At 39.4% G+C, this 13102-nt stretch overlaps 1 protein-coding gene across 1 annotated transcript; it reads left to right on the forward strand.

Moving 5' to 3' along the window:
- Window positions 1–347: 347 nt before the first annotated feature.
- On the forward strand, window positions 348–12552 carry LOC133907051 (COP1-interactive protein 1-like). The gene is made up of 11 exons (XM_062349052.1): window positions 348–565; window positions 3856–4026; window positions 4222–4422; window positions 4580–4702; window positions 4854–4891; window positions 4975–5089; window positions 5194–9849; window positions 10736–10855; window positions 11388–11495; window positions 11578–11720; window positions 12064–12552. Exons 2-11 carry the CDS (start codon window positions 3949–3951, stop codon window positions 12287–12289), a joined length of 5808 nt encoding a protein of 1935 aa, XP_062205036.1. The 5' UTR covers window positions 348–565; window positions 3856–3948; the 3' UTR covers window positions 12290–12552.
- Window positions 12553–13102: the final 550 nt, after the last annotated feature.

Raw genomic sequence — 13102 nt, forward strand, 5'->3', positions numbered from 1 at the left:
CTCTCTCTTACAGTCGTAGTACTTTGGGCCTTTTGTTTGAGCGGTGGCTTTTAAGCTTTGGTTGAAAACTGATTTCTAGCGGTCGGTTTGTACGAGAGTTTTTTAATTCTTATCATACTAAAAATCACTCTCAGCAGGTTTTTTAGTTTTCAATTTGTTTTATCATAAGCTATTTTTTACAGTTTTTGAAAAAGCAACTTTTCAAAATCTTATTTATTTTAGTTTTTGATTTTAAGAAGCCGAAACCAGCCAAATAAACAGAAACAAACATGGCCTTACACCAACTACAGGTCTACAACCAGTCCCAGAGGCTCCAGGTACATCAGTACCACTACTACCTCCAGTAATCTCTCTCTCTCTCTCTCTCTCTCTCTCTCTGCCCCAACTACCCTGCTTTAAACCCGAGCTACCAGGTGCGGCTCCGCGGCGCCGGAGGGGCGTCTGCCGCGCGGCGGGGGCGGCCGCATTCGCGCTGGCCGGCGACGTGGTCCAACGGAGGAGGAGGAGCTGCCTCGCGTGCGTCGCATCCGAGGAAAGGAGAGGGAAAGGAAGAAAGAAAGACGAGGTTCGTACAAATGCTCCGCTCTTTCCATCCCTTCCCATTTCCCCTGTGAGATCGGTGGGGAACCGGGGTTGTTCCTTCAAGCTCGCATTCCCAAAGCGTGGCCAATGGGGGAGTATACGGAGGTAAGGATCCTCCCTTTCTGTTCTTGGTGGATAGATTTCGCGTCGGTCCATGGCGGATCCGGCGAGATTTCCTACCAAATCTTGGTTCTCCCCAGCTAAATGACCCGTCTCTCGGAGTCTGTTGTCGTCTCTGGCGGGATTCGCAGGTGATCTCGATGGGTCCGGGCTCCCCGTTTGTGTTTCTCTGGGTTCTTTGGGAAAAAAATTGGGCCTTTTGTGGGTACCATAGTAGTACAGTACCATTCGATCTTAGGTCATGGTTACTTGCAATTATGTGATTTTTGTGCAAGTGTGGGGGTTTTGTATTAGTTTCAGTGGATCCAAATGCATTGCATCCAGTTTTTTACTGGCATCTTAGCATTTGCTAGAGGGGAAGGTAAATGTTGTTCATGATGCACTGGCAAGTGTTGGGGAGCTGTTTATTGCAAAAGGTGCGTGCTTTTCTGCGCAATCCGAGGACGTTTTTGGGCTGCATCTGTTGGGACCTCGGCAGTTGTTAGATTCAACGCTCTAGTAGGTGCCAGTGTTCTCTTTTTGGGATTGTCCGGCTGGTGTTGGTGGATATTTGTTACTAGATCTCCATGTGTATCCAATGATCTTTCTTTAGACCGAAGGCGTGAATATCGCTGGTAACTGTTATTGGTGATGGATGTCACTAGCTCTAAGGTGGAATTTTGCCAATGCTGGTGAATTTTTCTTGTACCAAAAGCTGCCTCTCCTTGCGCACTGCATCTTCAGCGAAGAACGGGCTTCTATCAGATTAGAGTGTTTTGCCTTGGTGTGCTACGTATATGAGCATTGAATTTTGTACTTGGTGCACAGGTGCTTTATTTGTTGTAAATTGCAAAATCACTGTGGCTTTTGTAGTGTTTGGTGGATCTGAGTTGGCTGCCTTTGCTTCTTGACTAATTTGCAGAGCTTTTACAGTTAGTTGGATATGCTTTTGGTTGGTTGTTTGTACAATGCTGTTGGGCTTTATTGTTTCTGGGTCCCTTGAATGTGTACTCAACTCAAGTTTATCTTTAGTGGACAGATGAGACCTTTCGGAGGCAATCCTAATTTTTCAATATTTTCCTTATGATTCAAATTAATGGATCTTAGTTGGTTGGATATGCTGCTTTAATGGGTCAGTCTGGCATAATATTTGTCTGAAGTACAACTTTTGTGGAATTCTTCATCGTTGCATTTGGACTCTTTGTGGATAGTGTTGGATTCTTTTTTTTTTTTTTTTTTTTTTGAGTGGGAGCTTTGCAAGTAATGACGGGAGCTAGTTCTGCTTGGTGTGTCAACTACTTCTGGTTGCATCAGAGCCAACTTAACCAAGCTATTGAGCTTTCTGCCTGTATTGAGTGTTTTTTCTCGTGTTCCTACTTCCTAAATGTTTTCTTGCATTAGTACTGGTGCCTAGTTTTTCCGACTGTATACATGTCTTTCCTTTGTAAAATATGCTAGCTTATGTATGAGGGACTGAAGGTGTTGTTTGATTTAGTTCGAATCCTCTTTAGTGGTATTATAGGTGATGCCGTGATGATATCTCACTTACTTTTGTGGTTTTTTTCAGTTCTAGTAGCTGTTCTGATGAGTGATGATACAGAACCTTATTTCATTTTCTTTTGAAAAGGCAACAAATTTTTCCCTGTTTTGGCATATTTGGTTTACTATGGAAGTTTGTATTTTGCAAAGAAATTCAAGAAGATGGCTAACCATCTAGGCCTCTACGAAGAATCAACTAGCCCTTATGTCAGCCTATGTGGGAGATACACTCTCTGGCTTTCGTGCTGTACCCTCTAAGCTCTTATATGATTATATTATATCTATGAGCTTTGCTTGTAACACTGTGAATTTTGGACCTGTGGATATCTTTTAGGTGGTTTATGAAATTAGAAAGGTGTGGAGGATATTTGAGTGCATTGCTGCTTTATAAACTGAACAAGAATAAAGTGAAGATACTGTGATACCTCAGCCTAGTTTTATTAAGTAAGATGTAATAGTGCATGGATTTAATCCCATATGGTAAGTATAAGATAAGATGTTGAATATAATGCCCAGATTATCTTGGTTTACCCTTTTGGTTAAAGTTGCAAAAAACACATTGGCGATTAGTATGTTCTTTTTTTAAGGAGATCAGTTGGTCATCACAGATATCTTTTAAGACTTAACAATCGATTGGTCATGGGATCAAACCCCGTAGAATCCACAAATAGACTCACCTAATGCATGGATATAATCCCATATATTAAGTATAAGATAAGATGTTGAATATAATGCCCATATTATATTGGTTTACCCTTTTGGGTAAAGTTGCAGCATACACATTGGCAATGAGTATGTTATTTTTTTTATGAGATCAGTAGGTTATGACAGATATCTTTTAAGACTCGGCAGCTGATTGGTCATGGGATCAAATCCTGTAGAACCACAAATAGACTCACCTAACATGACTAAAACTGGGATCTTTAGAAGACATGGGTATCATACCAGTTGGACTGGTCACAAGCTAGTGACACTTAGTATGTTCTCAATGCTGTGGCTTTAGAGTTCCATGGATGAAAAGATAGAGGAGACTCTTGGTGTAGGTGGATTTCCATGAAGTGGTTCTTCTATTGATTGTTTTTCAATTTTGCATTATGCTGCGCTGCTGATAGATTGGTGTGTTTTTAGAAGGAATTGATATAAATTTGGAAAGTGCTAAAAACAATCTCAACATAATCGTTTTCTTTCTTTCGTGACTTCTATTAGGAAGTTTACCTAATAAGCTGGTTGTTCGGGTGATCAGGGAGGAGGCACGGCTGTGTAGCCTAGCTGGTGCGAAGGAGATCACAGCCCTATCAGGAGCTTGGTTTCCTTCCTTAGGTGGTGATTAGGTCATTTTATCTTTAACTTGGCGCCAATGTAATCTCAGAAAAGGAAGGGTGTGTTGTAATTGGATCATTTTTTCTCTGTTAACACAATGATACTCAGTTCTCCTACATGTTCGAGAAAAAAGATTAGCTTATACCGTGATTATTCTACTTTGTGTTATTGTTTTATCTTTTTTATGTTTTTCTTCATCAGTGGAGTGTGGTTGATTGATTATTATGCGAATACTTCCTTTTTCTGTATTAGAAAGGAGGTGAATTACATTCATTTGACGAGGTTGATGTAAGTTTTTGTTGCATTTGCTTTCAGACAAAAGAAAGTTGATCCTTCTACACATGAGAGGCATTTAAACTTTAAACTGCAAAGATTAACTTTTCTGGAAATTTCCTTTATACTGTCACAATGTCAAGAGTACCGAAATGGAAGATCGAAAAGACCAAAGTAAAGGTTGTATTCCGGCTGCAATTCCATGCAACAAATGTAAGTTCTGATACATTTACTTTAATTTTATTTTTTTTCTTCTCCTGGTTGTTCACATGAAAAAAATATGACAAACAATGCTTTCTTTTTAACAAAATTGCTTGTGCAGTATGTATAAAATAACTCAAAATTATTGCTTGTTTCTGCGAAGAATGCTTGATTAATCTGCTATATTTATCCTTGTTTTTATTGCAGATTCCATCAATAGGATGGGACAAACTATTTTTGTCCTTCATCTCCGCTGATACAGGAAAGGTAACTTCAAAAACAAATAAAGCAAATGTGAGGAATGGAAGCTGCAAATGGCCGGATCCTATCTATGAAGCAACACGACTTCTTCAGGATTCTCGGACTAAGACATATGATGACAAGCTCTATAAGCTAGTTGTGGCCATGGTGCGTTCTAGAAATTGGTTACTGTTGTTCTTCATCTTCTTTTGTCTGTCCCAATATTCTTGTAAATTAAGATGATGATGTCTGTCATAAGAAATGCTCTAAGAATTTACTAATGAGTGATGTTTTCTATCTCTTCCCATATTGTTGTAAAAAACAGGGGACTTCACGGTCTAGTATTCTTGGGGAGGTTGATGTGAATCTTGCGGAATTCGCAGAAGCGCTGAAGCCTGCCTCAATCACACTTCCTCTTCATGGTTGCGACTTTGGGACACTATTACATGTATGAATTATAGAAAACGTCTCTTTTACTATATCAGTACTCATCATAAGCTAATGTTATGTTGTGAGAAGTAGGTTAACAATTTTGTTCTCTGTTCTGTGGGGATTATGGCTATTTTTTCTAATGTTATTCTTTTATATAACCATTTCAGGTCACAGCACAGCTTCTCACTACCAAAACTGGTTTCAGGTTTGCTCACCATGCAACAATGAATTTTTTTTCTGGAAAAGAAACTATTGGTTCTAAACGTTATAAAATCTTGCTTGCTACAGAGAATTTGAGCAGCAAAGAGAAACTGGCACCAGAAGTTCTCAGCAGTTATTGAACCAAAGAAGTCATGATCCTGCTGAAGTTGCTACAGCCTCATCAGACATTGGCACCTATAAGGTTGGTGAATCATATGAATGGATTGGTCAGCATTCTTTCTGCTCATTTGGTGATAGACTTTCCTATCTCATGCTGACCATACTTATCTTTGTCATTCAAAATAGGTTAATGCAAGGATTAAGCTAAAAGAAACTTCTCTGGGATTCCCTTTGGTGGAAGATTCTGGGGGGTCAACTGAAAACTATGAAAACTCGTCACATACTTCAGATGGCATTTTTACTGAAAAGAATGATCCATATGGTGGACATGAAATCAGTAGCTTTAGGAGCACAATCTTGGGTGACCTACCACTTTGTTCTACCAGTCAAAGTCCTACACCAGAGAAAGGAGCACATTGGGGTAAAGGCCTTTCACCACAAGGGAGCAATGATTGTACTCATGGCTGGAGTCCTGAGTACCCTGCTGATAAAGATCTAGCTGCTGCTCATGAGGAGAATCACCGACTCAGAACCAGATTGGAGGTGGCTGAGTCAGCTTTTTCTCAGCTTAAGACAGAAGCAACATCTCTGGAGCATGTTACCGACAAACTAGGCACTGAGACACAGGGCCTAGCCCAACAGCTTGCCGTTGAACTTATGTCACGGAATCAGCTCACTGCTGAAGTATCCTTGCTAAGAACAGAATGCTCTAATCTGAAACAAGAGCTGGAAGAAAGAAAATCTCCCAAACTCCCGCAGCAGAAGTCTGATGCAGAATGTAAGACTCTGAGTAAGTTCGGAAATGATGTTCTTGCAACAGATTCAGTACATGATCTCCAAACTGAATGGCTGCAAGGTTTGCTGCTTCTTGAAAGTAAACTGCAGCAAACCAGAAACAATGCTCTCCATGGACTACAAGCAAGTGATCTTGATTTTCTTCTTGCTGATCTGGGAGCACTTCAGCGTGTCATTGAGAGCCTCAAGCAAGGTGTTCAGCCAGGACCGATGAAAGAAAATCACTATGAAGAACATTTGGTTCCACCTTCAAATGCTGCTCATCTAACAAGTCCAGGAGGTGATCATGGCACCCTCAAGAAAAATTCTGGTGTTAGTACAGGCACAATGGAGGAGAAAATGTGTGAGCTCTTGCAGAAGTTGGAGGACTCAAAAACTGAGAAGGAGAATCTCCTGGAGAAGATGAGCCAGATGGAGCGTTACTATGAATCCTTTATCCATAAGCTTGAGGAGAGCCAGAAGCAAACAGCAATAGAATTGGAAAATCTCAGGAAAGAACATAACTCTTGCTTCTATACAGTTTCTGTCCTCCAAGCTCAGAAGCAAAAAATGCATGAGGAAATGAATGATCAGTTAATGAGGTTTGTTGAGGACAGAACAGCTTTAGAAGCTCGAAATAAGGACCTTGAGATGAGGGCTGTTGCGACAGAAACTACACTCAAGAGGGTTCGATTCAATTATTCAGCAGCTGTGGTGCGTCTACAGAAAGACCTTGAGTTGCTGTCATTTCAGGTTCTCTCTATGTATGAGTCAAATGAAACTCTTGCGAGGCAATCTTTTCTAGAAGATTACGAGAGTTTGCCTGAAGAACATTCAGCTGTAGCAGACTTACGTGGCAATAAAGAACATGGACAATACAGGCTTGATGTCAAACAAATTGTACCTGAAGGTCTACATGCAGAGACAGAACCTCAAGCGTTTTTACAAGAAAATGGCACTCCGGATAAAATGAATGGCCAGAAAAATCTTCTTCGGGCACTTAAGATTGAAGAGCTCTGTTTGAGCTCAGAATGTCAAATTAGTAATGCTGATTCACAGGGGAACCACATGGAAGGACCAAAAAGGGCCTCGTCCACAAGGGAATCTGAGCTTTTAGAAATGTTTATTGCCAACATCGAATGGCAGATATTCTCTGATGTGCTGCGTGAATCTCACTATACTGCATTGGATATAATTAAGTGCATGCAAGGAAGGTTGCACATGCTAGAAAAGCAGCTTCATGACTCTAATGATGCTAGGCAATCTCTAGTGTTCAAGTTGAACTCTGCACTGGACCAAGCCAAAAGTGTCAAAGAAAGTGAAGCAGGATACATTTTGAAGTGTGATGATTTGACAGTGAAGAACCAACTATTAGAAGCAAAACTCCATGATATTACAGTTGAAAATGCTCTGTTAATGGAAAAGCTCACAGATTCTGAAAGGCTTGTTCAGGAACATAGAGCTTGTGAAAGCAAGTACAAGGCATGTGCTGAAGAAAGGAATAGATTCAAGAACCTTTTAATGAAAGAAAATCTACAAACAGATCAGCTTAAGGATGAGCTCAGATCAGTAAGGGAAGATTTTGAGGCTATGAAAGATGAGTTAGATAAGCAATCCTCCTTAAAAAATGATATGCAAATTGTTTCTACATCCCTTCAAGATCAACTGGGTGACCTATGCTCTAAAACTATATCTTTGAACAAGAAAGTCAACATTTCAGGCTTAGACGAGGCATGTTTGCTACATGAACTTCAGAACAAGAATTACACTGCAGTGATGACAAGCTTGGAATTCTTCCAGCAACAAATATGTAAGGAGGTGCTTCATCTTCATCAGGAGAAGGAGGTAGTGGAAGAAATGTGTGATGCTCTCCAGAAAAGGTCAGAGAAGGCTGAGTTAGAATTACTTGATGTGAAGCAGAAGTTTGTATATGATTTGGATGCCACAAAAGAGAAGCTAAACTTTTCTGAAGAACTTGTAGAGAAGCTTCAGCAAGAACTGCAGGACATGGCTCACAAACTTAAGATTAGCTCTGATTCTCAAGAAAAGTATGCCATTACCAATTGTGACTTAACATCAAAGTTGTCACAAATGGAAGTTGAGTTACAGCACGTAGCTAGTGAGAATGAGGTTCTTGTTGAAAAATTGAAAGAAGTTAGTGCCACTGTAGAGGAACTCGAAAGGGCCAAATTAAGTCTTGCCAAACGTGAGGAGTATACCCGAACCTTGACCCAGTCTTTACAATCTAAAGACGAGTCGTTGGTGCATATGGAAAGTGAAATCAAACGTTTACAAGATGATTTGAGATTCACTGATGAGAATTTACTAAGAGAAAAGATACTTAAGGAAGAACTTGAATCTGCCCTTGCAAGTCTTACATCACAGCTTGGTGAGAAGGATCAGGTCCTACTTTCTTTTGATGAGCACAAAACAGAGTTAATTCATCTGACGGACCAAATTTTGGGCATGGAAAACGCAAACAGTTTGATGCAAGATGCGCTATCACAGAGTGAGCAGATCCAAAGGGACCTCAACTACAAGAATTGCTCTCTCCACTCCCAACTTTCAAATGTGGAAAACCAGTTAGGAACAGTTCTTGAGGCCATGCTTTCCAGTGAAGTTGAAGCCAGTTATATGAGAAGTCAAGTAAGAGAGGCTGTTGTGCAACTTAATTTGTTAAGAAATGACCTTGAGAAACTTCAACTCAAGAACAAAGATGCTGCTGAATTATTACGGGCACAGATGTCTACTGAAGCGGAATTAACTGATCAGAATGCCACACTTCAAGCAGCTATCCATTCTCTTGAAATCGACCTTCGCAGTGTTATTCAAGAGAAGGAAGGTCTTGAGGAGCTTATGAAAGGAAATAAGGAAGCATTGACTCAAGTTAGTAATAACAAGTCTCGGGATATAGCAGTATTAATCAATAACAGTGAGAGAGTATTGAAGTATCAAGATGAGATTTCACAGCTTAGAGTCTTGGTGACAGATCTTGAAGAGCTGGTTGATGATCTAAGATCTACAAAAGATGAGATTGAAATTCTAAACATGATTCTTAGGTCAAAATTGATGGAACAACATGCTGAGATGTCATCATTGCTCCAGAATCATGGACATGAGTTGACAAATTTAAAAGAACAGAACAAGGATCTCACTCAAAAACTTGCTGAACAAAGTCTGAAGACAGAAGAATTCAAGAATCTGTCTATCCATTTGAGAGAGCTAAAAGAAAAGGCTGAAGCCGGAAGAAAGGAGAAAGAGGGATCACTATTTGCCATGCAAGATTCCCTAAGAATTGCATTTATTAAGGAGCAGTATGAATCGAAGGTTCAAGAGCTGAAAGGTCAAGTTTTTGTCTCTAAAAAATATGCAGAAGAGATGCTTCTGAAGCTGCAAAGTGCTTTGGATGAAGTTGAAACTGGGAGAAAAAATGAGATTTCTCTTGCTAAGAGGATTGAAGAGTTATCAATGAAAGTTTCTGAAATGGAGGTGGAGATGCAGGATTTATCAGCTGATAAAAGAGAGTTGTCCAATGCATATGACAGCATAATGACAGAGCTGGAATGCACAAAATTAAACTTAGATTGCTGCAACGAAGAAAAGCAGAAGATTGAAGCCGATCTTCAGGGGTGCAGTGAGGAACGTAACAGAATAAGGGTGGAACTTGACTTGGTTAAGAAGTTGTTGGAGAATATGGCATTAACTGAGAATAACATATCACATGATAATTCTGGATCACGCGCTCGAGGCACCACATCTATCGGGCGTATTCTGGGAGATGGAAAGTTCGAGTCTGCATCAAAGGCTACACCAAATACAACAGAAATGGATTCAGGATTACAGGAAGGTGAAATCCGGAGCAATGATAATTCTGGATCACGCACTCGAGGCGCTACATCTACCGGGCATATTCTGGGAGAGGGAAAGTCTGAGTCTGCATCAAAGGCTACACCAAATACAACAGAAATGGATTCAGGATTACAGGAAGGTGAAATTCGGAGCAGACGTTTGGTATCAAGTTTGTCTCAAGTAGAATGTATCAACTCTATAGCATGCAAGAACTTGGAGGTAATAGATCTACAAATTGTTTGCCTTTTGAGTAATTGTACTTATCGTCAAGCTTATGGCAGAACATTGAAAAGGGCAGCATAAGAATTATTCGCCAGATTTGCTATATGAACTGTATAACAGATGACAACTTTTGCTATATATAATATAGCATAGCTCACAATCCTCCTTGTGACATCGAGACATAGGGAAAAATATGATCCAGATTTATGAAGTATTGAAATGAGGGCCATGCCTAACACATAAAATAGATAATTATTCAGTTTATGCAAGAGAAGTGGCCAACATTATGGCATGTCAAAGTTTAAGTCAGCTTAAAAATAGATTCTTCTGAAATTGCAATATGACAACAATGCCCATTTTAGTAAGTGCTTATTCTTTTGAGTGCGGTGCATATTCAATATCGATGACTGGCCCGAGAGTAACTGGAATTTTAATCATTTGTCTGGTCTTGTCTGGTCTACTAGTCAAGCTTGGTGTGGCCCTACACAAGCCAAAGCCCAACCTGGCCGGAATCCAGCATAACCTAAACCCATCCTGAACTTAAGCTATTTCAACATTTCATAGGAGTAACTTGTTAGTCAGCTTTCTATGATTGGACGACGCATATATAGGATAGTCCCTTTTTGCCCTCAAATTAGAATTTGGATCATGTTTGTTCCTTTTATTTTGATTAATTTGTATAGAATTGTGTTATAGACCTTACATTGTGCTTTTACCTTCTTGCTTACTGACAAGAGAATATGTTAAAGATTTTTTGATGTGGCCAGTGTACATTTTCAACACCGACTCCTTATTTTCGGTTCCTTATTCTTTTATTCCACTATGAATAACATTTATACTGGTGACTGCTTCCTCAGCTTACATTATTTTGCTGTTTTCACAGAATTGCGACAAGGAATGTGAATCATCAGTAGAGAATCATTTGAATTGCAACAATAACAACAAAGATATTTTTAAAGAGCATAAGAAATTAGCATCGGACTTGAGCCTTTTCCAGGAGGAGGTATGATGAAAGTTCTGCCTTAGTGCATTAAGCATTATCTCTTTCGGGTTGTAACACATACTATGTTTGTGAGAAAAGCAAATTTCATGCGGGAAAAAAAATTGTGTTCCTACAAGTTTTGGGATCATCACAGCTATCATTTCTTCCCCAGGCTCCTACAGGGAGAGAAAAATATACTTATGCTAGTTCATTTATAGTGTTATAACTTATATTCAGGGTGCTGAGATATTGTCATATATGCATAACAACAGTGAAGTGATGTGATGTAGCATACTTGCTGGCTTGCATGTGTTCACAGTGAACAAAGCACCCACATACAACTAATGCGCTAATTGAATTAGTACCATGAACTCAAAATCACAGTATCACACGGATTAGTCTGCGGTACTATGTAACTCAATGAAATCATGAAGGTTTGTAACTACCATTAGACAATTTAGAAAAAAATATTTTTGCACATGTCAGTAACAAACTTAATGCATGGCATGATGTAGAAGGGAGCTGATTTATTGGAAATTGTTTCTATATGCAGCTGGAAAGGTTGAAAAATGGGAATTTATCTCCTCTTCTTCCCCTGGACATTAATCTGATTGATCCATCACTCAGTAGTTTGGAAAGGACGTTATCACAACTTGATATGGTATGCTTCCAATTTAGTATAGTAAATGTGAACCTGTACTCCCATGTATTCTGTTCTCATTTTTGCATGTGTATTACTTTAGGCAAATGAGCATTTGCAAAGTATTTTTCCTTCATTTAAAGAGCTTCCTGGATCTGGCAATGCCTTGGAAAGAGTACTCGCCTTGGAACTCGAGCTCGCAGAAGCACTCCAAGCAAAGAAGAAAACAGACATCCTTTTCCAGAGGTGACTAGCACATTCAGGAAACACTATTGCTTTTATTTTCATGCCTGCTGATCTAATTAAACAGATCCCTATCCTTACCAGGAGATCTTACTTTCTAAACAGTGGAATAAATCCATTCTAAACATTGAGCCAGCTTCCATATAACACTTAAAAAATTATTTTTGCCCTGCAAAATTTGAAAACTATGCATGTTGATTTATCTTTCTGAACCTTTTCTCTTTTTTTTTTATTTGACAATTAGCTACAACTTTCACCACAGTACAACAATTTGTAGCTTTTAGTAAAACAAGTCAATTAAATTCGACTAAACACTATGTCTCTTGATCTTTGCCCCCCTTGTTAGTTCATTCTTGAGGCAGCACAATGACGAAGCAGCAGTCTTCCAAAGCTTCAGGGACATCAATGAACTGATACGAAACACTATGGAGTTGAAGAGAAGGCAGGTGGCAGTAGAAAGTGAGTTAAAAGAGATGCAGGGCAGGTACTCAGAGCTCAGTGTGCAGTTCGCCGAGGTGGAGGGAGAGAGGCAGAAGCTTGAATTGAATATGAAGAACCGAACACCTAGGTAATCATAGGAACCAAAGAGAAAACTAAAGAAAAAAAGGTCAGCCGGTTGCAGACTTTGTAGAAATCTTCTGCGATGGCAATCGAATACATTTTGTAATGTAAATATCAGTAGAATCTCAGCATCTGTATCAATTGTAGTTTGTAGAGTTGTATGTGATATACATAAATGTAACACCTTGTACAAGCCCCTTCAGCTCAGCAACAATCTTGTTAACTAATTGTTTTGTGCCAACAACCAGCAGCCTTTCAAGAGCGTATTCACATCTGTTGACTGCATTTCACAGTTTTTATAGGGTCTTTAACGTTGAACTAGAACCACTCCTTGTTTTGATGTGGTTACTGGATAATGGAAGGAAGCTTCTGCTATTCATTTTCTTTGGCATAAATGTTCTGATGTGAAAACAAAAGATCCCTATGTAATACTGGCATGTTTTCGACATGTTTATCATTTCTGGAGGCATGATTTTGCCTCTAAACTCTTGAACTAGTCGTGTCAACCAGACGATGTTCCATTCCATCGTGTAAGATTGAATAATTAGTTGGGTTTGTAAAAGTTTGGATCTTATGTCCAGCAGACAGATCATCAAGGTGCTGACACCTTGTTCATAAATTGTTTCTTGACAATTCTAACTGTTTTCATGTGGTAAATCCTGTGTGTTTTTTATTCGACTAAATGTGCATAACAAGTGAAACAGCTTGCGCAGCTGCTCGGCTAAATTGGAAAATACAGATAGATTTGAAAATTCTACCTGCTGTTCTTACATATTCAGACGAGATGCAAATTTGTTACCTGCCAACATCGCAATCTTGAGATG

Source organism: Phragmites australis, chromosome 24 (assembly GCF_958298935.1).
Source record: "Phragmites australis chromosome 24, lpPhrAust1.1, whole genome shotgun sequence".
Classification (NCBI taxonomy): Eukaryota; Viridiplantae; Streptophyta; class Magnoliopsida; order Poales; family Poaceae; genus Phragmites; species Phragmites australis.